The sequence below is a fragment of the Ananas comosus genome, unplaced genomic scaffold (assembly GCF_001540865.1).
Source record: "Ananas comosus cultivar F153 unplaced genomic scaffold, ASM154086v1, whole genome shotgun sequence".
NCBI lineage: Eukaryota > Viridiplantae > Streptophyta > Magnoliopsida > Poales > Bromeliaceae > Ananas > Ananas comosus.
In genome coordinates this window covers 75235-98517 of record NW_017893329.1, presented here as the reverse complement: position 1 = coordinate 98517, position 23283 = coordinate 75235, and the positions used below count along the sequence as shown (strand labels likewise).

Below are 23283 nucleotides of genomic sequence, written 5' to 3'. Positions count from 1 at the left end.
TCTATCTATGTTCATTTCGATAAAATGTGAACTAAGTCGATAATTTGCTATCTTTCTCTCTCGAAAATAAAAAATAAAAAAAATAAAAAAAAACCCTTTCAAAAGTGAAACCTTTCCTTTAATGGATAATAAAAAACTAAAATTATGGAAATAGACTTATCAACATAAGGTTGAGCTTGATGAAGATGCATCAACATATAGCCCGGCCCAGTAATCCCTGAGACTATGGGACCAAATCTCCATGTGGTTAACGCCGAATCTGTTCATGGGCCAAATAGATCAAACAGGCCCGAACACTAAAGCCCAATCCACCAAGGCACGACAAGATGGGCTTTTCTTAAGTGTCTCACTTTGCAAAGTCTATGTTTGGATACTCCCGTTTTTAACCGAGAAGGTAAAAACAGAAACTTTGTAGTTTCCAGCGCATAGTACAGTTGGTCTGATCTCTCTCTCTCTCTCTCTCTCTCTCTCCAATGTTTTGCTTTTTCTAAGAGTATGGTCTAGTTAGATAATATAATAGTTAAAAATATTATTTTTATATTATAAAAAATAAAAAAAAAGGTGCTTTAATATTTTTTTTTAATATTAAAAAATTATAATTGTAACCATCAGCAGGAGAAGCATGAAGTCATATATAGGCTTCTCCGTTTGAGTGCAGGAAAATGGCTCCCTTCATTTTCAAATTGAATGAGTCGAAGCAATTTATTGCTATTTTTTTGGTGGGTAAATTGGAGTTGCGTATAGACTCTATTTCATAATGCTTACAGTTCTCTAATAAATTGCTAAAATCCAATGGGGGCAGCATGCCGTACTTATCAACCGTTTTTGATAGTAAAATTTTTTAAGTTAAAAAATATATTGAGCGTTCTCCTGATTTTAGGAGGCTAGTTGGAAAGCACGTTTCAGTAACAGTTTCTAAGGTTGGTTTAATTATTATTATTATTGTTATGTCAGAGAAAAAGTCTTTTTGGATTCTGCTCTGTGCTCTCTTTCAAAAAAGAGAACCTCTCGCTTATTCCCAATGCTTAATTTCTCTCTCCTCTATTATACCACGCAGCTCATGCATCACCCTCTCATGCATGTCCCATTTCTCCATCTATCCATCGCAACTTAATTCACATAAATATTAGTAAATATAATTACTCTTATAAGGTATCGCTTGGTTCGGAAATAAACAGAAAGAGGCTATCTCAGGAATAAGTATAAATTAAGATATAAGCAAAAATTAAATTAATTTTACGTTTGAATGAAAATTAAGTTATTTCTGGGAATAAAAAAATAGTGTTTGGTTAGAAAAGATGGAATAAGAAAGATAGTGGATTTATAAATAAAAAAATAATGATATTACTCTCTTATTGTATTTAAATTTGAATTTTTAAATTTAAAATTTTAACATTGAAATTTCAAAATTTGAAATTTAAAATCTCAAATTTAAAATTTAAAATTTAAAATTTAAAATTTCAAACTTTAAATTTAAGATCAAATTTAAATTTGAAAAATATAAAATATAAAATTTTAAATTTCAAAAATTTAAAATATTAAAATTTAAAATCTGGAATTTAAAATTATAAACTTTAATTTTGAGATTACAAATTATANGGAACAATTAATAAAAATAATTTATTATAATAAATTTATAAATTTTTTTAAAATTCTACTTAAACTTAAATTTAATAAAATATGCAAAGTTTGGAGTATATATTTGCATAAGAAGTAATTCCTGCTAAATTTCAATTAGTTTTGTAAATAATAAAAATAATTTAAATTTTTTTTTATTAGTTTTGTAATTGTTTGGAGTATATATTTCGCAAAGTTTCATTTCATTATTACAAGACTGTGACTCTAATATATATAATGAATAATAATGACAAAATACATTTAATTAGTTGCTTTCAACGTTACAATACTGTTTGAGAAAGAATAAACCGAGATACAAGCATTGTCGGTTAATTAAACGTGACATAAATAATCCGTAGGAAATGACCAAATAGCCGAGAGGAGCTTATTAAATATTGTTTCGATCGAAAGATGCTTATTATTTGTCATGTACTTTTCTTCCCAACTAAGATTTTTTTTTAGCCTTACCAGCCAAGCTAGCTTGCCAACAGAGCGCGCATGCACGTGACCAGCAAGATCTGTAGTCCAATTAAAAATTTAAAACTCGAGCAAATTCTTTTATATGTTGCTAAAAATATATATTTTCTCAAATAATATTACTCATAAGTTAGAAATTGCGAGCATATATATATATATATATTGAGTTAGAATACTTTTAGAAGTATTACCTTCTTGATGCTTCTAGATTTTTAGTTTTTAAATCTACTCCTTGATTACTAATAGTCCTTGTATCAAACACTATTCCATCTACCACCATCTGCCATCATCATCCCAACCTTATATTTCTCTATCCAAAAATTAAAAACTCAAAAATACTAACATTTTGGTACTTTTGAGAGTATTCTAGCTCAACTCATGATATATATATATATATATATATATATATAGAGTTTGGCTACTATACTTTTATGAGTATTGATTTTCTTATACTCATAAGTTTTCGGCTCTTAGATTTGTTCCATTGATCGTTTTCACCCGTTAGATCATACTATTCAACCAACTACTTACTCAACCCTAGGGGACCACTATCATTCTAAGTGGGGACCACCATCATTCTAACCACACATCCTATCAATTAACGGTTAAAAATTTATGAGTACAAAAGGGTCTATACTTATAAGAGTATAGTAGCCCAGCCTATATATATATATATATATATATAGAGAGAGAGAGAGAAAAGAACTTTATGATATATTAAAAAATCATTTCTTTCCTTTAACCGTACAATATATATTAGACTGGTTATTATTATTATATAAAAAGATTGATTGATCAGTAATATTTATTTAAGAATGTTAGTTCTAATTTAGTAATAATAAATATAAAATAAAATGGGGACGTTCGATCGTTCCCACCTTAATTTAATTACCCATGCAACGCAATGAGAAACCGACTTAATTCCCAAACCGGTCCTTACTCTTCACCTTTTTCCTCCTCTGTGAATCCACTGTATCAGAATTGCGTCTGAGAACACATTTTTTAATGCACTCCTCCCATTTATCTGCACATATTTTAACACACTCCTGCACGGTGTATGGACACGCATCTTATTATTGACCACCGCCCTTCTCGCCCAAACATATACACTTGTTGAGGAGAGAGAGAGAGAGAAAATTGGACGATCGAGTACTTCCTTTTCCTGTTCCCCCTCTCCCCCTCCCTCCCCTACAACTATCTTTTTCTCTCCATCGATCTATCGCTTCTTTTCCAAAAATGGAAAGTGATCAGCACGAGTCGCAACAAGAGGCAATAGAACAGTATCACCCACTTGGCAGTAATAATCCGAATTCTTCGGGGAGGAAGGGGGGGAAGGGGAAGGGGAAGGGGAAGGGAAGGGGAAGCGGGAAGGGGGGGCCGGACAATGGAAAGTTCCGGGTACAGGGGTGTGCAGAGGAGCTGGAGGAAGTGGGTGGCGGAGATCAGGGAGCGCCGAGCGCACGCCAAGTGGCTCGGCACCTTCGCCACCGCCGAGGACGCCGCCCGCGCCTACGACCGCGCCGCGCTCGTCCTCTACGGGCCCCGCGCCCACCTCAACCTCCAGATTATCGCTCCTCCATCTTCCTCCTCCTCTAATTCCTCCACTTCCTTCTCCCCATCCCCATCTTCCTCTTCTTCTCCTTCTACTGTTGTTGGTGCTTCTACTACTAGTGCTTCGTCTTCTTCGCCGTCGTCGTACTCGGCATCCTCATCTTCGTCTTCTACGCTTCGCCCCATCTTACCGCGCCCTTCGGGGTTCCCTTTCCAACTCTTCCATCCACCACCACCACCCACTAATCCCACTTACACTACCAATATTAATCCCATCATCTTATATCCCCACCCCAGTACTGCGACCATAAGTGGTAACCCTGTTACTGCAAACCCTATTTTCCCACATGCAGTAACCGCCGCAGCCGAGACGCCGCCGCCGCCGCCGCAGGAGCCGTCCTACGTGGCCGGGGTGAACTGCGAGGAGATCACTTCTCTAGCGGGCTCGGTGAGCTCGAGCCTCTCGCTCTCGTGCGCGGCGTCGCCGGTTTGGGGTTACGACGATTACGCGGCTGCGGCGGCGTCGTGCTTGTGGGATGATGCGGATCCGTTCCTCTTTGATCTCTAAAAAAGCAAAAAACAGGAAGAGAAAGATTAGGGCTATATGAATTCTTTTAATTTAATTACTATGTAGGGTTAGGGGTAGGGTTTCATTTGGTTATTTGGATATCTTTTATTTTTTATTGCATGCATGGATTCAGAATTTAAGAAATTTTTTTTTTGAATTCCATTTGGTTATTGCTTACTTAATTTCCACGTAATGATCAAAATTTCGTTGAATGTCGCATTATTATTTGATTGATACTCTTCGGGTTTAAGAGACCCTACTATTGATCATTAATTCATTGGCAATTAATTCATGCAAAAGTAGCGCACTTGAAGAAGAAAGCCTAGAGAGTTTTTTTTTTTTTTTTTTTCCTCTCTTTTAATTATTCAGAACAAAATGTTATTAGAAATCCTAATACTAGAAGAAAGCCATGATTATTCAAACGGTCACATAACATGCAAGATCGATTGCTATATTTGTTAGTCCGAGGATTTGTCAGTGGAGATCGAGCAGTGAAGAAGAAGAAGAAGAAGAAGTATTTATATGTGAAGAGGAGATCATCCTCTTCAGAGGAAAATTGGCTGCTAAGTAGTTTCTATATTTCATGGTTATATTTTCTTTGATAATTCCATGAGTTGAAGTGAGGAACAACTATTGTTTTTGATTAATTAGCAACTACTATGTTTCCAATTTATTATTAGAGAATTATAAAGTTAAAATGCAGCAAGATCATTACTATTACCCAGATAATCTGCTGTACATTACTTTTATATTATTTTTTCCTGGCATATTATATGTGGTACATTTATGTGATCTTTGGATATGTTTATTTGCATGATCAATGAAGTACTCCGAAAAAAAAAAAAAAAGGGCACGATAAGCAGGAGGGGGGGTCAAACAATCTTGTTTATGAGTTGAAATGTTTGCATTTATATGTTTTTTCCCTTGTAGTTACCATATTTTTAATATCTGATCTAGTGTTGCTGTGCAGCTGCAATTAAACATATAATTGCATGTAGACAAACAGTTTTGATCCTTCATACCTTGATAATTGTACTACTTATGTATGATCTTTGTAACTCGGTATAACTAATTAATGAATATACTTTTATTTTGCTACATTGTTTACTGTTCATAACTGCATGCCTTTATTGTTTGAGTTGATGTTGTTTCTATCATTCATCATCACTCTACTGTCTAATATTAGCACAGTAAATATACAATAATGATCAGCAAATTAACTGTGATGTCTTTGTAGAACGATTGAAGCAAATTAGTATCATATACAGCATGTAGTGCTGTGGGATGGAAAAAGATGATACAGATAGTTTTGCTCTCATCCATCTACCTCCCCGTTAATTTCATCCTTATCTATTGATTAAAGCATGTGAGTTACATTAATCACTGTCACAGTTGCATTTTTTTTTTTTTGGGCAATTACTTATATACCCCTAAGAAGTTTCCAACTTTTCGATTTACTCATCTTAGAAGGCTAATATTGAAAATACCCCTCCTACGTTTCAAACTATTTCTAATATACTTTTAGCTACCGTTTGGTTCGGGGTTAAGGAAAAATTAGTTATTTCAGGGATAGGGCTAAGTTCAGGGTTAAGGTGGGATTAAAGTATTTTTATGTTTGGTTGGAGGTTGGAGTTAATCCAGGATAGTAGTATTTGATTGGAGTAGGTGGGATAAGAAGGATAGTGATTTTTTATGAATAGAAAATAGTGTTTGGTTGGGATTTGGTGGGGTTAGGTGGGGTTAGCTAACCCGGGATAATCCATTTGAGGTAGGGTTAACTAACCCCATCCATTTTTAGAAGTGTTTGGGAATAAAATAGGGGTTAAGAGGTTATTCCACCCCTTAACTCCCAACCAAACGGGGGCTTATGAGCTCTGTTAATTAACCACGTTATCTCTATAAAATTATTATTTTGCCCTTTCGAATATATTTTTTCATCATCATTGTCTTTCTTATTTTCCCTTAAAGTCAGGGATACAAAAGTATTTTGACTTTTGGTCTTTTCCAATATATCCCTCTACCATCACCAATCTTTCTTATTTGCCCTTAAGTTAAGGGTAAAATTTACATTTTAATTTTGTTTAACTGTGGTAGATATTTTACTCACGTTTAACCCAGGTTAACTTAACAGGAGATAACTACGAATGTATTTTGTAATAACGGTCGAACATATGAGGGATATGCTAGAAAGAAAAGAAAATTAGAGGTAAATCGAATATTTTCAAACATAAGAAGCTATATAGGTAATTACTTTTTTTTTAACATCAATCATTATTAAAGTTGTAGTTTTTGGCCATATACGATCTTTGCTTGTACCACATATGAAAGAGTAAAATGGTTCTTAATTTGTAAATTAAATTGTAGAAATTAAACAAGTTTCATGCCACTCAAACTATAAACTAGTGTGAAAACATCATTTTTCTGAAGCTGGTTTTTTTTTTTTTTTTTAAGAAAAACTAAATTTTCATTACCAAAAAATGGCAAGAAGCCGAACAAAACAGGATACTAAAGTATAGACGTTCAGAGCAGAGTTCAAAAGAAAATACATATATGTCAGCAAAGAAGTAAAAAATGCCCTATATCCTTATCTAACATGCGACATAACTCGGGATGTCGATTTGCATTAGTAAATAAGGAGGATTGAGGCAAGTTAGCTCTGGTAGCTAGCCAATCGGCTACCATGTTTGCCTCTCTTTTAACAAAAAGTACTTGGTAGCAGCAAACTTCTTCATTGTGCTAAAAATGCCAAGCAGAAGAGCTCTCAGAGGCCATGGAGGTGATTGGGCTTGTTGCAGGCACATAATAAGAAGAGAGGAATCACTTTCTAAATAAACTCGTTGAATTCCATGTTGATGCGCCTCCGCAATAGCTTCCTCCATTGCCTTTGCCTGAGCTTCCAATGCTGAATTTGCCTCAATCTGTCTACCGGCAGCAAATACAACATGGACTAAATAAGTACGAGCTATATAACCAATAACGGTAGTGCCTTCTTCAAACTTGAAGGACACATCGGTGTTAATTTTAATCCAACCATCTGGTGGCGGACATCATTTGTTGGCATTCGAGTGTTCAATAGTGTGCGAAGGGATTTTAGAAATATAATCCAAAGTCATATGCATGATATGGCGCAATATGACCTGGATCGAAGAGGAATTATTGGAATATTGTCTGGCATTTCGTTCCTTCCATATTTGCCAAAAAGTGTTGGCTATCAAAGCACGGAGAAATTGTTGCTGGACCACCGCTAGCTTTTTACCCTCATCAATCCACTCCTGAGTAATCCAATCGCCATTAAAAGAAAACAAAATACCAGTGGATGACATAACGACATCCCAAATTCTTCTAGCATTTATGCAATCCAAAAAGATATGATTTTGATCTTCGGAGTGGAGCAATAAATGCAAAAGAGAGACGGGGCTAAATTAAACGAGTAACATCGCTCATTAGTAGGTAGCCTATTCCAGAGGAGTTTCCATAAAAAGTTCTTAACACAAGGAACAACTGGTAAGGACCACAACACTTTCCACTTGGTCGCTTGAGGGACATAGAAACTTTGATTAATGTGATGGTATATGGATTTAACCGATGGCTTTCTATTCTTCTTAGGAGCTCAAATCCATTCATCAGAACTATTATCCGGACTTAAGAAAATTTTGCAAATATTATGAGCCAGAATTGGCCCAAACCACTCGACCACACGATCATATATAATTCCAGTTGTCTACCCGAATGTGTCTAGCAACCTTCTTTTTGCCAAATCGAACATTCATATTAACAAAAGTAGGCTTCCAGGATAAAGGTATAGAAAATAAAGATCCATGGGTCATCCCATATGGTAGTACCCTTACCATCAGCAAAGAGCTTACACATCCCATCACGAATCACATACATTGTAACTCTAAGGGCCTTAAAGATTGGAGAGCACTTTTTATACTCTCTATCAGTAAACTTCCAAGGGTGAAAACCTCTGTACTTATCTCTCACCATCTTAACCCAAAGGGGCTCATTGTTATTTAAAATCATGAAAACTTTAGGCCTAAGTAAAGCTTTCTGAGATATGTTAGGGTCACGAATGCGGAATGCCAAGCCCACCATTGACCCGTGCAGTAGTAACACTCTCCCACTTAAGAAGATGCAGGCCTCTTCTTATTATTCCTTTTTTTCCAAAGGAAATCACGAATTTTTCTAGAGAGAGAATTTGTCACTCCTTTTGGAACAACAGAGTTTGCAAACTTGTTATTAGGCATGGCCCCAAGGACAGAATTGATGAGTACCAATCTGCCGGCTTGGGACAAGCTATTTCTCTTCCAAGAAGCCAGTCTGCTATCCACCTTAGCATCAAAGTCATCATAATCTCTCAGAAGTTGCTTACCAAAGCCCAATTTGATGCCAAGATAGGTCAAAGGGATGGACCCTTCCTACATGCCTAGTTTCCGATGGATATGACGTTTCAAGTCTCTATTCATCCGGTTCGAAAAATAGACCGCGGATTTGGTGAGGTTGACCTTTTGGTTGGTGATAGAGTTATAAAACTCAATAGTCTCAGTAATCACATTGCATTCTTGCATTTTAGCCTTTGTGACTATCAACAGATCATCAACATACATGAGGTGGGGTATTTTTGTCCGACTATCGATACAAAACCCAGATATTTTGCCCCCGCCGAGGACGACAACGCCGACGCCGACAACGACGACGGGAGGCCAGTTTTTTTAAACTACTGTAAACATCTCACGTACCCTAAAAAAAATTAAATTAAAAAAAATTAAAAAATAATTTTTACAGGGGACGTTGGGGTGTCGCCGCGGATCCAGTAGCGGCGGCAGGTCTTGCAGAAGTAGAGCGGCTGCGAGATTGAGTAGTTGTTGAAATAGCAGAACTTGGTGTTGGTCGAGTCACACCGCGGGGACTTGAGCGCCGGCTCCGGCTGGGGAATCTTCGCGAGCCATCGAGCCAGGCCGGGCAGGGCCGCCGGCCGCAGCTGCCATGCTCGGGGCCTTAGGGCGTGGTGCAGCCTGCAGACACGGTGGGAGCGTGTGAGCTACGTCAGAAAGGCCGCCGCCGCCGCCGCCGCCGCTGCCGCTTCCGCTCTGTTGCTGCTGGTGTGAAGAGGAAACGAGGGATTTCTTCTTTTTAGTTCTTGGTGGCTTTTATATAATAAATGGTAGGATTGGCTAAATAGGTGGTGAGTGGAAGCAATTCCTTGGTGGCTTTTATATATGTGCGTGTGATTGATTATATTCTCATAAATTTTGATCTCTTTAATTAAGGTCATGCATGATGTTTACTTCTTTCTAATCTTTTTATATAGATATATAGATTATTTGATGATGATACTATAATTGATGTTTTTGTCGATGCGAGATGTTTCGAAATAAAAGAGAAGTGTCAAGAGAAGCAGCAGTAGAATAAGCAGATTACAGTCTTCTACAAAGGGCAGATTTGTGTCTGCGACATCACAGAGATTCAGGTATGTTTCGTTCCATTCCAAAATTTTCTACTGTTTTTAAAAACTTGCAATATATATATATATATATATATATAGAGTTGGATAGACAATACTTTCAAAAGCATCAATCCCATTGGCTGGGCTGTTTGATATTGAGAATTTATATGTTTTTAGCCATTTGACTCCTTCCTCCTTGTATTACTTAAAGCCTTTTAGCATCTAACACTATTCCACTACCACCACACACCAAAACCTCAACTCTCCAATCCAATGGCCTAAAATCAAAAGCACCAAGGGTTGTTGTTTAGAGCAGTATTCTAGTCCAACTCAATTATATATATATATATATATATATAATATATTATATTATATATATATATATTATCTATCTCAATCGATACAACTTTTAATTTTCTTTTTCTTTTTCTGTTTTATTAGAATCGCAGAGCTTAGCTGTCGCTGCACCTTGTTACTTGTATACTCTCCTAAATAGTTCAGTCTTGCCATCAAATTTTATATGTCTGGTTCTTCATCTTCCTTCGAATTTCGATTTTATCCATATTAAACTGTGAATGATGAATTCCAATCTCAGCATCATTTATTTGTTAAATAGTAATTCAGGAACATTCTCATGCAACTCGAAAAATTTGTGAGATGGAGAATAGAGTAGAAGGACCATGCACGATGTCTTCCTTTTTTTTGTATTTTTCTTTTGTACTGCTTCTCTCTCTTCTCTTGTTTTCTTTTTCTCTGTACTCTATCATTTCTCTTATTTTTTACTTCTTAATTTGTATTTTTTTTTCTTTCTTCTTTTTATAAGGATGTGTTTGGTGGTGAGAGGGCAAAATTGAAACAATGAAATAGATGATTGGACGCTGGCGCTTTGCGGCAACAGCGGCAGACATCAGCGGCGGCTTCGCAGCGTCAACGCCGTGATCGCTCGACCTCACGCTTCACTCACCTCAGATCTTGCCTCACGATTAAGGATTTTAGCATTTGCCTATAGGTTTTAATACTATTAAACATCTCATAATACCATATAAAGAAAACAAATAAAGCGGCTGCACGGGGCGAGCGCCACGCGCCACTCGACGGCAGAGGGGTCCAGCTAGGGTTCGGGGTGGTTCTCCCTGGTTGCCTCCGGAGTGTGCTCAGAAGGACGACGCCGCGCTGCGGAAACCGAATCATCTGCTGTTCATCGCGCAGCTGGATTTTTTTCTCGCTCCCGCAAAATACAGTACTTTCGATTAACATCCGTTCCTATCACATTATAATCGTATAGCTGAGAGAGAGAGAGAGAGAGAAGGGTTTTGTTTTGAAAAGGGCGAGAGGGAATTAAGCGAAGTTCGATCGAGCCGAGCCGCGTAGGTTTCTCGCTCACAATCTTATAATATCCGAGTCCGAGTTCGAACGAGTTAACCCGAACCTACTGCAACCGACCGACAACTTCTTTATCCGGATCTACATATTTTTTTACTTTTTTTAAAGATAAAATTTTAACAAAATGATGAACATATTATGTGTTATGTTAATTTTTTTTTTATATTTTAAGATGAAAAGAATGAGTGATTGCCTATTGAACATATGATTCAGCATATTGTATGGAAGGAGGAGAGAATGCTGATGTACCAATTGAAACATTTTAAAGATTTTATTTACCCTCAAAAAAAGAAAAAAAAAAAAGTGAGGTCTGAAGTATAACTTCACAACTTCTTATCTATTATGATTTTTTTATTTTTGATATTCTTTCTTTTTTTTTTATTTTTTCTCAATAGAAAATTTCAAAATATTTTTTTTAAAATAAAAAATATTATTATCTAGGTGAATCTCTGATTATTTTTTTCTACTTTAATTTTTATTTTTTTTGTCGCAACTTTTTTAGAGCATATGATCCGTTTTTACTTTATTTAATCTTAATTTTTCTTGACCATAGTATAAGAAGAAAAATATAATATCTAGGTAAATCTCTTTTTATTAAATAGAAATGATTAAATGCTCTATAATTTTTTCAGGGCATGTATTTTTTTTCTTAAATCTTTTTTTGTTTATATTTTTTTAACTATAATTTTTTTTTGTTTTATTCATTATAATTTTACTTAACTATAATATAAAATTAACCGTTAACCGCAGCAAAGCGCGGATTCTATACTAGTAATGAACAAATTTCTTCACGCCAGGACTCAATATTTTAATAAATTAACATCGAGTTTTAATTAAATTGAGAAAACAAAGTAACTCCAGAAGAAAACAAAGTAACTCCAGAAGTTTGTTGGGATTCGAATTGAGAGCGCCTACTCTAATATCATATTAAATAATACAAAATAATCGTTTATTTTTGAAAAATTAAGCTATCATATTAAATTATATGAAACAGATTCGGTGCCTATTTTGTGATTTTTTTCCCCCAAGCTCTTGATTTAGATTTGAAGATAACTTAATAACAAGACTCCTTATGCTATTTCCATTTTGAGAATCTATAAACTCTATTAATCCCCGTTCTTTTTTGCCACGTGTCCAGTTTACCTTAATCCAAGCTAATTCAATCCCACATCACCAAGCCGCCTCTCATCTATAAACTCTATTAATCCCCGTTCTTTTTTGCCACGTGTCCAGTTTACCTTAATTCAGGCTAATTCAATCCCACGTCACCAAGCCCCTTCGCCTCTGCCTCTTTGATCGCTCCCTGGTGGGATTCCCACCGCTTCGATCCTGCCCCGCCTCTTCGAACCCCCCACAACCGCCTCTTCAATCCTTCCTCCGCCACCTCTCCCCCCCCTCCGATCCCGCCTCTCATCTCTCTCCGATCTCCCCGTCGAGATCCGCGGCGCGATCTTCGCCGGGATTCGCAGCGGGGGGAGAGGAAGGCGGCGTCATTAAGGGGGTGGTGATCGAGGGAGAGTGATATCTTCTTCTTCGATCCTTTCTCCAACGGCAAGCGATGGCGATGGGAGGGATCTCAGGGAGGAAGATGAAGAGAACGATGATAATAGTGAGAACGCAGGGGAGGAAGAGGAGACGTACTTGAGCGACGGTGTAGAAGAGGAGGACGACGACTCCGACTTCGGGGAGAACATCCTCAATGGCCTCGAAGACTCCGCCGTGGTCGAGGATTGTTCTTGGTCCGTCTCCACGGTGCGATCACGAAACCCGAACCCTAATCTCCTCCTCGTCCTCTTCAGTCGTGTTCCTCGAATAAAATTTGTGTCGTGTTCTTTTGTATAAATTTCCTATTTGGATCACGCCTAACGCTATCGATTGATGTGTCGTGAGTGTCGGAGCTCGATTGCGAATTGTTCGATTGTGCACTGTTTCGAGATTGTGCCTGACCGATTTCTCCTCTCTGATTATTTCGCAGGTTATCACAAAGGAGTATGTTTTGGTGGCGCAGGTAACCCAACTGTTTCCTTTTTGTTTGTTTTTTTGTTTTTCATCTTAGGTTTATATTGTTTTTTTTTTAAAGCATGCCATGGGCCACGCAGCAACGCCAAGCTTACCTATGGCCGATCCTACATCATAATCGCATACTACGTCCAACTTTGGGTTGTTAGCGTTCTCAATCTTCTATGATACGTCATCCAAGTATAACACAATTCCCTTCTTCTTGCTACGTTGAACATTCCAGGGTTTTCTCGATTCAATCTGTTTAAGAATAGGCATGTTTCGGGAGCTACGTGTTAATTAATTAATTATTAGGGTTGTTATTTCTTTTCACTTTTGTGCGACTTGAACTTAATTTTTTGAATACTAATATACAAGCCCTTTTAATGCATTAGCTTTTAATGCAATAGCTCTTCTATTTATTTTATATGTGACGGTAGGAGTGGCAATGTACACCTGCAAGGAGTTCTCTTGGAATTTGTTGTCATTGTTTTCAAAATCCGGAATATTGTTTCTGGAAATTAGCATCATGGCTTTTCTACTTCAAGGAAACCATGCTGGTGGTTTGGAAGCTTCGATGCGAACATTTGTTGTCTCTGGAGTTATAGTTGCAGTTTTTGGATTGTTTCTTTTTGATTCATGGACTTTTGATAATTAGATTAGTATTTATTAATAGTAGATATTGGTTACGAAGTTTTTAACAAAAAAATGAGGTAGAGTTAGATGAGCCTCAATCCATACAATCCATACAAATATACTAATTGACAGTTCTAAACATCTAACGTGGCGGCATTTCCTATTTTACGAATAAAAAACATTCTTGGCTGCTTCCCGAGGGTAAACTTGGACGGGCTTCTTTTTAAAAAATCCTCTCTTTTTCCGAGGTGGACTTGGACCAGCTCCTTTTCAAAAAATCCTCTCTTTTCCCAAGACAGCTCTGTCATTCCCTAAAAAATCCTCTCCAGCTGCGCTTCTTTTTTCTCTCTCTCCTCCTCTCCCCTACTTACTCTCTCTCTCTCTCTTCCCTTCTCTTAGCCAGCCCCCCCTCTCTCTCTCTCCCTATCATTCATTGGCATAAGCGCCACCCGAGGTTGGAAATGGAGAGTGCAGCCGCGGCAGCAGCGGAAGCAGCAGCCACGGAGGCCGCGGCGAGGGCCGCGGGGGCGTCGAGGGCGGCGAAGGCCGCGGGGGTGATCGCTCTCTTCCACGCCCCTGCCCAGCGGACGAGCTCTCCCCCTTCGATCCCTTCGCCTCCGCCTCCGATCGCTGCGAAGAGGTGGGGATCCGAGTAATTTTGGACAGGTGGCATTTTTAGAGCTACGACGGTTGGTGTGGTGGGGGGTGATGAGGAGTTGGTTCCGAGAGAAGAGACTTCTACTTCACTTCTCCTCAGTCCTCAGACTCCCAGAGCAGAGCACTTCCTCTCTCTCCTCTCTCTCTGCCATTTCTCTCATGTGTGTGGTGCCTTTCTCTTTTCACTGATATAATAATTTTTTTTAAAACAGAGAGGGACTTCCAATGCTAGGAAATTAGTATTAAATTTACGATTTCTTTTCTTTTCTTTTCTTTTCTTATTTTTATTTATTTTTTCCTTCTCCCAGATTAGAGATTGCGGAAATGGCTCTCTCTTCGATCCCCGTATCCAATTCGCGATCGCGATCTCCGGAGCTTACGTTAATGGAGTCGAAGTCGACGGGGCGCTTCACGCTGGGGAAGCAATCGTCGCTCGCGCCCGACCGCGGCGGCGGCGGCGGCGAGCGAGAAGCCCAATGGCGGCGGCGCCCTCGCGGAGATCGGCGCAGAGATCCGCCTCATGTACATCGCGAACGAGGGCGACATGGAAGGGATCCGCGAGCTCCTCGACTCCGGCGTCGACGTCAACTTCAGGGACATCGACGGGCGCACCGCGCTTCACGTCGCCGCGTGCCAGGGCTTCGCGGACGTGGTCGAGCTGCTGCTCAAGAGGGGGGGCGCAGATCGATCCCGAAGATCGGTGGGATCGGTGGGGAAGCACGTTGGGTTTCGATGATCACCTCTTGCTTAGATTCTTAGGGTTTATTAGTTGGGGCTAAAATTCGGTCTTTCGCTTGCGATTGCATGGTTTCGAGTTGATTGTAGGAGTGAAACGAATGCCTTTTTGGTACTTGCCAATTCTAAATATTAAAATTAGTGGAAAGGAGGGTTTTTTAGTTTACAGTCGAATATAATTGATGAAGAATGTGTTTGATGTTTGATGTGTTTCTTAAAAATTAGTGCATGAAAATAGTCAATTTAATGTCGTCAAAGCATGCAGGGCAATAGAAGTATGGTCACTTCATTGAAAAAAAAAAAAAAAAAAGAGATTGCGGAAATGGCATGAGCGTCGTAATGAGCGAGAGACAGAGGGGAAAGTAGCGAAAATGGAAGGAACAATTATGGTGATGCGGTGAGGCGGAAATATTGCATGCAATTGGTTCACCATGTCATCCGTGGACCTTCAATTTAATCCTCCATTATTTTCTCTTCTTAAGTAATGTTATTCATCACCCACCGTCCTTTGGTGGAGCCCCACCGACCACATGATTCTTACGGCCATAAATATTTGATGGCTAAATATAGAGAAATCACAACCTAGACCGTGGTCTACCACAGACCAATCTTCTAATTATGGAGATCATTTGACCAAGAGAAATTTTTTAATTTTTGGTACAGTAACAAAAATAAAAGTAAATTTTAGATATTGAAATAAAAAAATTTAATTTAGTATTTGATTTTGCTAAAGCAGTAAAATATTTCAACATAATATTTTTCAATAATATTATTCATATAGTACATCTTTTTGAATCAATATGCAAAAAAAATTTACTCAAAACAATGTTAATATATAAAATTTTGAAATAACAAGCAATGTGTAAAATTAAAATATTATAATTATAAATAGAAAATTTTCTCACATAATAATAAAAATTTGTTGATTTTACTAACTACTTATTGTTTTAATAATATTGTAGTTAATATTATGATTGCTCATATTTTGATAATTTAAAAACTAAAAATCTCAACATTTATATTTGGTTATTTATAACTACATATAGATTTTTTGATAATAAGGTTAAATATTTATATTTAGAATTTACAATCTTTAAAAAATTATGTGGTTACTTATAAGTTAACTACATATATGTTTGGTTACTTACTTACTTACTACGAGTCGCTCACCGTCCAGTGAGGGTATGGTTTCGAAAAACCTTAGATCTTAATTTGACGATTTTGAGAAGCCCACCCAGCGCCGACGCGATGGTGTCGAGAACGAAGGATGCGACGGCGTTGGCGGCGTAGTGTTTTTTATGCATTTTTCGCTAAAAAATTATTTTTAAGAGAAAAAAAGTTATTTTATTTGTTGTGGCTTAATTTTAAATAAATTTCTAATATAAATAAGTTTTATTTTTTAATATTTTTTTGTTATTATTTATTAATTCTAATATAAATAAGTTTTATTTTTTAATATTTTTTTGTTATTATTTATTAATTATTATTGTATATTTACTGTAATTTTTTTTTTCCGCAGCGAAGCGCCGGTGTTTAACTAGTATATACTAAATGGGCCCTTAATAGACTCAGGATCCTACACTGAATCAGTCAAATTTATTTCCGAAATTTTAAATTGTCGAAGAATGGTGCTTTAATATTTTTGCTATATTTTACAGGTACGATATTTTTCTTTTGTTCCATGTGTTCGCCCGTGACGTTTTCGGCTAGACTTTCTGCCTGCTCCTTTGACCCTCTCAGGCAACAACGTTTCAAATATGGTGCTTTTCAATAAATTATCTAACATGCTTTAAGGTTTATGCACCAAATTATTTGCATTAAATTTTCAATACTGACAAATATAGGCATTAAATTAAGGTTTAATTAAATATCATCGTTTGTCTAATGTAATGTACGAATTTATTTGCTAAATAGATATGCGGTAAAAAAATATTTAATTGTGATATATAAGTTGGAATATTGGATTAACACATGTGAAAGCAAAAATCATGGAATATTGGATTATCGACAGTTTGGCCTACGTACATGCCTACTATTTACTTTCTCTCTGTTTTTACCTTAGCAATAGGGTATGATGTAAAATAGACAGTTGGTGGATTATTGAGTAATTATATTTTGGATTCATTACTTTTATTTTAAGTTTAACTTTTTTCTATAAATAGTCACAGTATGAAAATTCTATTATTGTTTGATAAAATTACAAAATCGAACATGTTTTCTTAATTTTTATCCAACATTAATCAACCTTTATTATTTGATACTTTCAGGATGAACAAAATTGTAGGTTTTTTGGGCTGAGTGATTCGGATCAATTCATCATCTTTTCGATCAAATGCTACACTTACGCATCAACGGCAATTGATGCTCCTGCATCAATTAGGTGTTCCATGTATTTGGTCTTGATTGTTAAGGTATTAGAGGCAATGATGATTAAATGGTTCTTCCTTGAACTGCTGATTTTGGAGGCTACCTTACTTATTAAGGTTACATAAATCCAAATCTCTCTCATTTTCTTAAAATTTTTACATACACACCATAAGAGTTTAATGGCAAGGCAGTTTGGATGACCTAAGGCAACCATTGTAGTGATTTACTTTTAAAAAAGTTTTGGAGGAGGGAGAAGAGGATTTGTGGTTAAATGTCGTTGTGATTAAGCAAAAGCATATATGAGTCTCTTTCATTTGCTCTATATAGTTATTTACTGTCTACTTTTCGTTTGTTTGATAAAAATAATTGCCTTTAGAGATTTTCTATATAAATACATGAATTGAAAGTTTAAGACGCTTGACAGGTTTAGGTTATTTCTTCATTATGTTGTAATTTGCATTTATCAATTTAATTATCGTTTAGATGGACATTGCTTTAAGACCACCCGCGAGGCTCGGAGTTGATGCATGCTATTGTCCTTAGCTGAAATATGAGCAACAGGTCAGTTGTGCTCTCTTAATTCATATTTTAAATTTTTTAAATGCCCATATTTTCCATGATTAAAATATAATTTCGTCATTGCTATATTATTTTCAATTAATTGGGCTTTAAATAGTTGGTGGGCCCAAAAGTCCACTACGTTTATAGTGCCTCCATTGTTAGCTTATCCACTTATTACTGTGTCTACTTTTGCAGGTATATGATCTACCCATCTAATTATGGATACCAACAAGTAAATTGCTTCCTCTTATCTCAACTAAAATTAGCTCCTTCTTTGTTTTTTTCTATTTTGGATATTTGGTATTTAGTGACTAAGTCCAAAATTTATTCCTGTCACAATCAATTCAAGGTATTAATGCACATTTTGAAACCACCACTTGGTTGGTTAACTTTAATCACAAAAGTTACATATATTTGTATGTGCTCTTTCAAAGCTTTCATAGAACTACTGGTTTAGTGCATAACACTTGTTCATCAAGTCCTTATTGTGCACATCAACTTCAATTCGTAACATTTGTTTCTTGTGTTATTCTTCGCTTATTCTTGGTTTTTTCTCTTTTATTTTAAACTTTTCACCTCACTCTAATTGGGTGAATTTTTTTTTTTTCTTCAGGTTTTGCTGCTTTGCAGTTTCATGTCTATTTTTCTCTCTCAGAAATGATTCGACACCGCCTTCTAGTAAACTAGGCCTAATGATCCTCATGAAGGCAAAGTTGCACTCTGTGAGTGGCCAAGCTAATTCAGTTAAATCCTGGGATGTTATTGATATGGTGCTCCCAAAGCTCACAAAAATAACAGAAACATTATTTTGATTTTTTAGCCACTATGCAATCATAGCTTTCGAAAGGCTCAAGTGCGTAGGCTTCATCTTATTATGCAATCAGAGGTTTTATGATTTCATTATCGAGGTTATCAAATGTGTCGAAGATTAAACCGGAAGCTCTTGAACAAATCTTAGCTAATTTATTTTCCGTTCTTAGTGAGACGTCGCGAGGATATGTTGTTCTGATAAATGAAGGAAGATGTTTGAGGCAGATGCTTTTCTTTCCAGGGATCCAGTCTATGCAAGTGTCCAGGTAACCACTATCAAATTCTCAGCCAATTGCGGTAGATGAGATCAGTGCAGATATGGAATTATCATGTGCATTAAAGCTTTGATTCAATAGCTATAGTAATTAAGCACTCCAATTGTTCAATCATCATTTATCGGCTAATAAGTATCCAATAGCTATCTATTTGCTCCTTTGGTTATCTTGGCTAATTGAATTCTCAAAGTGAATAATCAAACCGAACCAACTATTGAGAAAATTGAATAGATTAACCGAGTTCAGCTGGTTCAATATGATATAATAATTCGGTCTGAACATAACAGTTCTTCCCCTAAAAAAAAGGGGGTAAAAACCGTGTTGAGTACAAATATATTTGTGTTGGGCTTTGCTAACTATAGCTAATCGTCTCATCACCAGTGCCTAGCATAGTCGCCGACAGGTCGGAGGTTTGATCCTCTCGTACGCATCTATTAAAAGGTAATAAAGATGCATCTAGCTATAGGAGACTTTTTATACATTTTCGCTAAAAGCTAGGTATGATAATATAATAATACCAATGGTAAGTTCGGATGCTAGGAGTCAATTATTTGTGGTTTGATAGATATTGCCTAAGGAACACTAACCATCGTGGGCAAACTATTTAAATTTTGCGTTTATAAGGGCACAGCGGAAATCATGATATTTATTTGTATTGTTTTATTCAATTTAAACTTTTAATTTTTGTCATGGTCGATGTAGTTCTAATTGATAAATTGAATACCTGTATTTATGTAATTCTAAAAGAACTTGCCTTTGTTTTCAATAAACTTGGAACTGATTCGGAAAAACTATGCCATCTCTTCACTAACCAAGGAAATTTTAGTTTGGCCTATCAAAAATATATGGTAAACACGTATTACTTTGTGATAGAAAATAACTGTAAAATTTTTTTATTTAATAGAGCCAAATATATTGTTATTTACTTTATAAATAAAAATATTTTATTATTTATTAATTAGTTATAAAGTATAAAAAAATTGTTGCGTTGCACGGCATTACTAACTATATAAATCACACTATTAAATACAGGAATTGAAAACCCACAAGGGCCCCTGGTTTGGGGGGCCCTATGCGGGCCCACTTCCTTTTTATGATCACAAGGGGCTCCCCGGGTTTGGGGGCTGTGTCGGCCCTTTTTTTTTCTTTTTGGTTCCTCTTCTTTCACTCTCTCCACAATATATTTATTTATTTATATGTTTATTTATTTATTAGAACTCATTAGCTCATTAATTTCTAAATTTGTTATTTTTCTGTTTAGATCAAACAATTCTCACAAACATTATTTATTTATTTATATTTAATTTATTTACTAGACTTATGCATTCATTAATTTCTAATACTTTGATATATGTTTTTCGTTTTAGCTCAACAAACACATATTTAAGTGAAATTGGGAACCCACAGGGCTCCCCGGGTTTGGGGGGACCTGTGGGGCTGGCCGTTTTTTTCGGTTTCTCTCTCTCACTCTCTCTCATAATATTTATTTATTGTATGTTTAGGTTTTATTTATTTACAAAATTTTGAGGATAACTGTATATAATATATTGATTATGTTGTTTGAGTTAAATGTTTTTTTCATAATAAAAAACATCTATTTTTGATTTTGCATGTTTTGTAAGTCTATTTATTTTTGTGGGTTATGATGATTCATCTACTGGATTCTTTTTAATTTAAATTTAGGAATGTGTCGAAACTTTATTATTTAATATATGTACGATAAAATATGTAATTTATTACTAATGAAGACGGTTGCCGCTAGAGAATACCAAAAATAGTACTTTCACTCCACTTAATTTTTTTTATTTTTTTTGTAAATTCTACCTTATGAAATAGAAAAATATTATTTAGCTTTCTTAATATTGTAATAAGCTATTGTTTTATTTTAAATTGATTTATTCATTTTATTTATTTGATTTAAATATTTTAGAAAGAAATATATTTTAATTTTATTCTTTAAATTTTAATTATTCAATATGAAGATAAATAATATTTAAAAATATTAATATATAATAGAAAAAAATTATGTTAATAATTCTAATAATTTATTATTGTATTGACTTTTCGCCGCATTGCGCGGGTACTTTTATGCTTGATATAGTTTGAAAAAACAACAAAAAAAAGGCCTAAAATTTATTAATTTCATTACAAAATTATTAAATTTATTAATTAGATTGTATGCATTTATTAAATTTATTAATTTCATTACAAAATTAAATTAGATTCTAATCACAATCTTCAACCTTCATACCAGATCCTATGCTTGATATAGTTTGAAAAAACAACAAAAAAAAAAAAAGAAAAAAAAAAAAAAAAAAAAGGTCTCACGAAATTCGATATCTACAAAAATGCAAAGAATCGTACACTGATATAAGAGGAATGTTAAGTACTGAGATAGGTCGTTGAGGTCTCGTCTCTCATCCCCAAAAATGAAAAGCAATCTTGAGTTTAAAAGAAAAGAGTGAACGCTGCTCTGACCTCACCTCATTGCGCTCGGGCTAGGGCATTCAACCCCTGTGTTGCCCTTTTTCCACCGTAGACAACACGCGCAAGAGAGAAAATGGAGAAACGAATAAAAGAAATGGGGATCGAAAAGAATGTTCATAAAACCTAAACTATGAATCAAGCAATATAGAAAAGGCCTAGGGTTTGCCTTTCAGAACCTTGACTACAGCGGAATCGTCGCCCAACCTCAGTGTTGGAAAAGCAGACGATTGTGGGAAAGAAACTCTATCAGCCTGTTTTTCTTCGCCGCGCCGCTCCTCGGGAGGGGATCTCTCCTTCTTCTCCCCGCCCCCCCATTCGGGAGGAGGAGGAGGGGAATAGATTGCACCCTACAAAAGAAAGAATAGGGAAGGGGAGAAAGAGAAAGTTCAGAAAACCTAAACTAAATCAAAGAAAAAGAAAAGGCTAGAACACAACATTAGCTTAGGAAGAAGTTTAACCTCAACGATGGGCAACCCATTGAGGAGCCTCAGTGTCGGAAATGATGTAGCTCGCGGAAAAGAAACTTTGTCAGGTTTTCTTTTCTCCTCCTCACGCCATTTTAAAAAGAAAGGCCAGAAAACTTTTTTCGGTTCCTCAGGAGGAGGAGGAGGAGCGGCGGCGGATGATGGAGGCCTGGGCGGCGGGGGGCCGCCGCCACCTCTCCCCGCTTCAGTGGCGGGGAGGATTGCTGCAGGAAGGGTGGGTGGAGGGAATGCTAATGGCGCCATGAGTGAGGAGAGAGAATGGGAGAGAGGGGGAGAGAGGGGGAGAGAGAAAGCGAAAAGAGAATGGATTAGAGGCGGGGGGGTAGAGCAATATTATTAACTATGTTTTGCGTCTCGCTATTTTTTTTTTTTTTTTTTAGGTATTTTAATTATATATATATATAATATATATATATATATATATATAGATATATATATATTATATATATACTAAATATATATAATGACATAAATAAAATTCAGTTTGTACGAAGAATTTTAACCACTAAGATCAAGTTTAGAAAACGCGACATAACATTAAATAGATCAAATGGAGGTTAAAATCAGGAAAAAATAAGAGAAATTTGAAGATTATTAAATTACCAGAAAACGAGTCACATCATTTCTGCAAAGATTAAAATGGATTCATAAATATTTAGAACCAGAGAGTAACAGAAAGCAGAGTAGAGCAAAGCACGCCCATAGAGATCTTCACCTTCCTGCTCATAATCGATTGACTACACCGACCTGAGATAGAGATATACACATATAGCCATAGATACACATTAAATTCTAATCAACTGACACGAAATAAGAATTAAATTTAATCTTCGATCAGTCACTCCATTAGTATCCCAGAGTAGCCGTTAGAGCATTGGAACTGTGGGATTCAGGATTTCCTCATACAATCAGATTAAACACAGAATAACCAATAATTCAGCCTCAATCGCAGAGTTTCCGCAATAAAAAGAGTAAAACCAGGATCTACCATACTCTTGATAATTCTGAGCCTGTCCGAGCTCTGTCCCGTGATCTTCGCGTGCAGTGGTAGCCGCATCCTAGACACCGAATCAATCGCCAATCGATGGTAAACCTAAAGAGCTTAGATAATGAACGCGTAAGAGGAGACATACCAATGAAAGAATCATAAATAAAAATTAGAACACCAGAGAGAGAGAGAGGCAGAGGAGAGAGAAGAGCAGAACGCACCGTAAAGCGAGTCTTCACGCT

The 23283-nt window shown here is 36.3% G+C and overlaps 3 protein-coding genes and 1 long non-coding RNA gene across 4 annotated transcripts; 3 read left to right on the top strand and 1 right to left on the bottom strand.

Moving 5' to 3' along the window:
• The first annotated feature begins 3478 nt into the window (after positions 1-3478).
• On the top strand, positions 3479-4213 carry LOC109705629 (ethylene-responsive transcription factor ABI4-like). The gene has a single exon (XM_020226378.1). The coding sequence runs from the start codon at positions 3479-3481 to the stop codon at positions 4211-4213; it is 735 nt and encodes a 244-aa protein (XP_020081967.1).
• Positions 4214-8873: 4660 nt separating this feature from the next.
• On the top strand, positions 8874-9511 carry LOC109705637. The gene is made up of 2 exons (XR_002214811.1): positions 8874-8935; positions 8999-9511. It is a non-coding gene; the product is annotated as an uncharacterized LOC109705637 (long non-coding RNA).
• A 668-nt stretch (positions 9512-10179) lies between these two features.
• On the top strand, positions 10180-15274 carry LOC109705628. The gene is made up of 4 exons (XM_020226377.1): positions 10180-10186; positions 12541-12794; positions 13018-13050; positions 14642-15274. Exons 1-4 carry the CDS (start codon positions 10180-10182, stop codon positions 15110-15112), a joined length of 765 nt encoding a protein of 254 aa, XP_020081966.1. The 3' UTR covers positions 15113-15274.
• A 6138-nt stretch (positions 15275-21412) lies between these two features.
• Positions 21413-22350, bottom strand: LOC109705640 (neural Wiskott-Aldrich syndrome protein-like). The gene is made up of 2 exons (XM_020226391.1): positions 22027-22350; positions 21413-21915 (listed from the first exon to the last, which is right to left on the bottom strand). Exons 1-2 carry the CDS (start codon positions 22294-22296, stop codon positions 21724-21726), a joined length of 462 nt encoding a protein of 153 aa, XP_020081980.1. The 5' UTR covers positions 22297-22350; the 3' UTR covers positions 21413-21723.
• Between the last annotated feature and the right edge of the window lie 933 nt (positions 22351-23283).

What these genes read in the sequence shown, in the direction of transcription:
- LOC109705640 (XM_020226391.1), bottom strand. Translation starts at nt 22,296, where the DNA reads ATGGCGCCATTAGCATTCCCTCCACCCACCCTTCCTGCAGCAATCCTC. An exon ending in ATGGGTTGCCCATCGTTGAG is followed by an intron (nt 21,916 to 22,026) that starts GTTAAACTTCTT and finishes TTTCTTTTGTAG; the next exon opens with GGTGCAATCTATTCCCCTCC.
- LOC109705628 (XM_020226377.1), top strand. An exon ending in GTTCTTGGTCCGTCTCCACG is followed by an intron (nt 12,795 to 13,017) that starts GTGCGATCACGA and finishes ATTATTTCGCAG; the next exon opens with GTTATCACAAAGGAGTATGT. An exon ending in AGTATGTTTTGGTGGCGCAG is followed by an intron (nt 13,051 to 14,641) that starts GTAACCCAACTG and finishes TCCTTCTCCCAG; the next exon opens with ATTAGAGATTGCGGAAATGG.
- LOC109705629 (XM_020226378.1), top strand. Translation starts at nt 3,479, where the DNA reads ATGGAAAGTTCCGGGTACAGGGGTGTGCAGAGGAGCTGGAGGAAGTGG.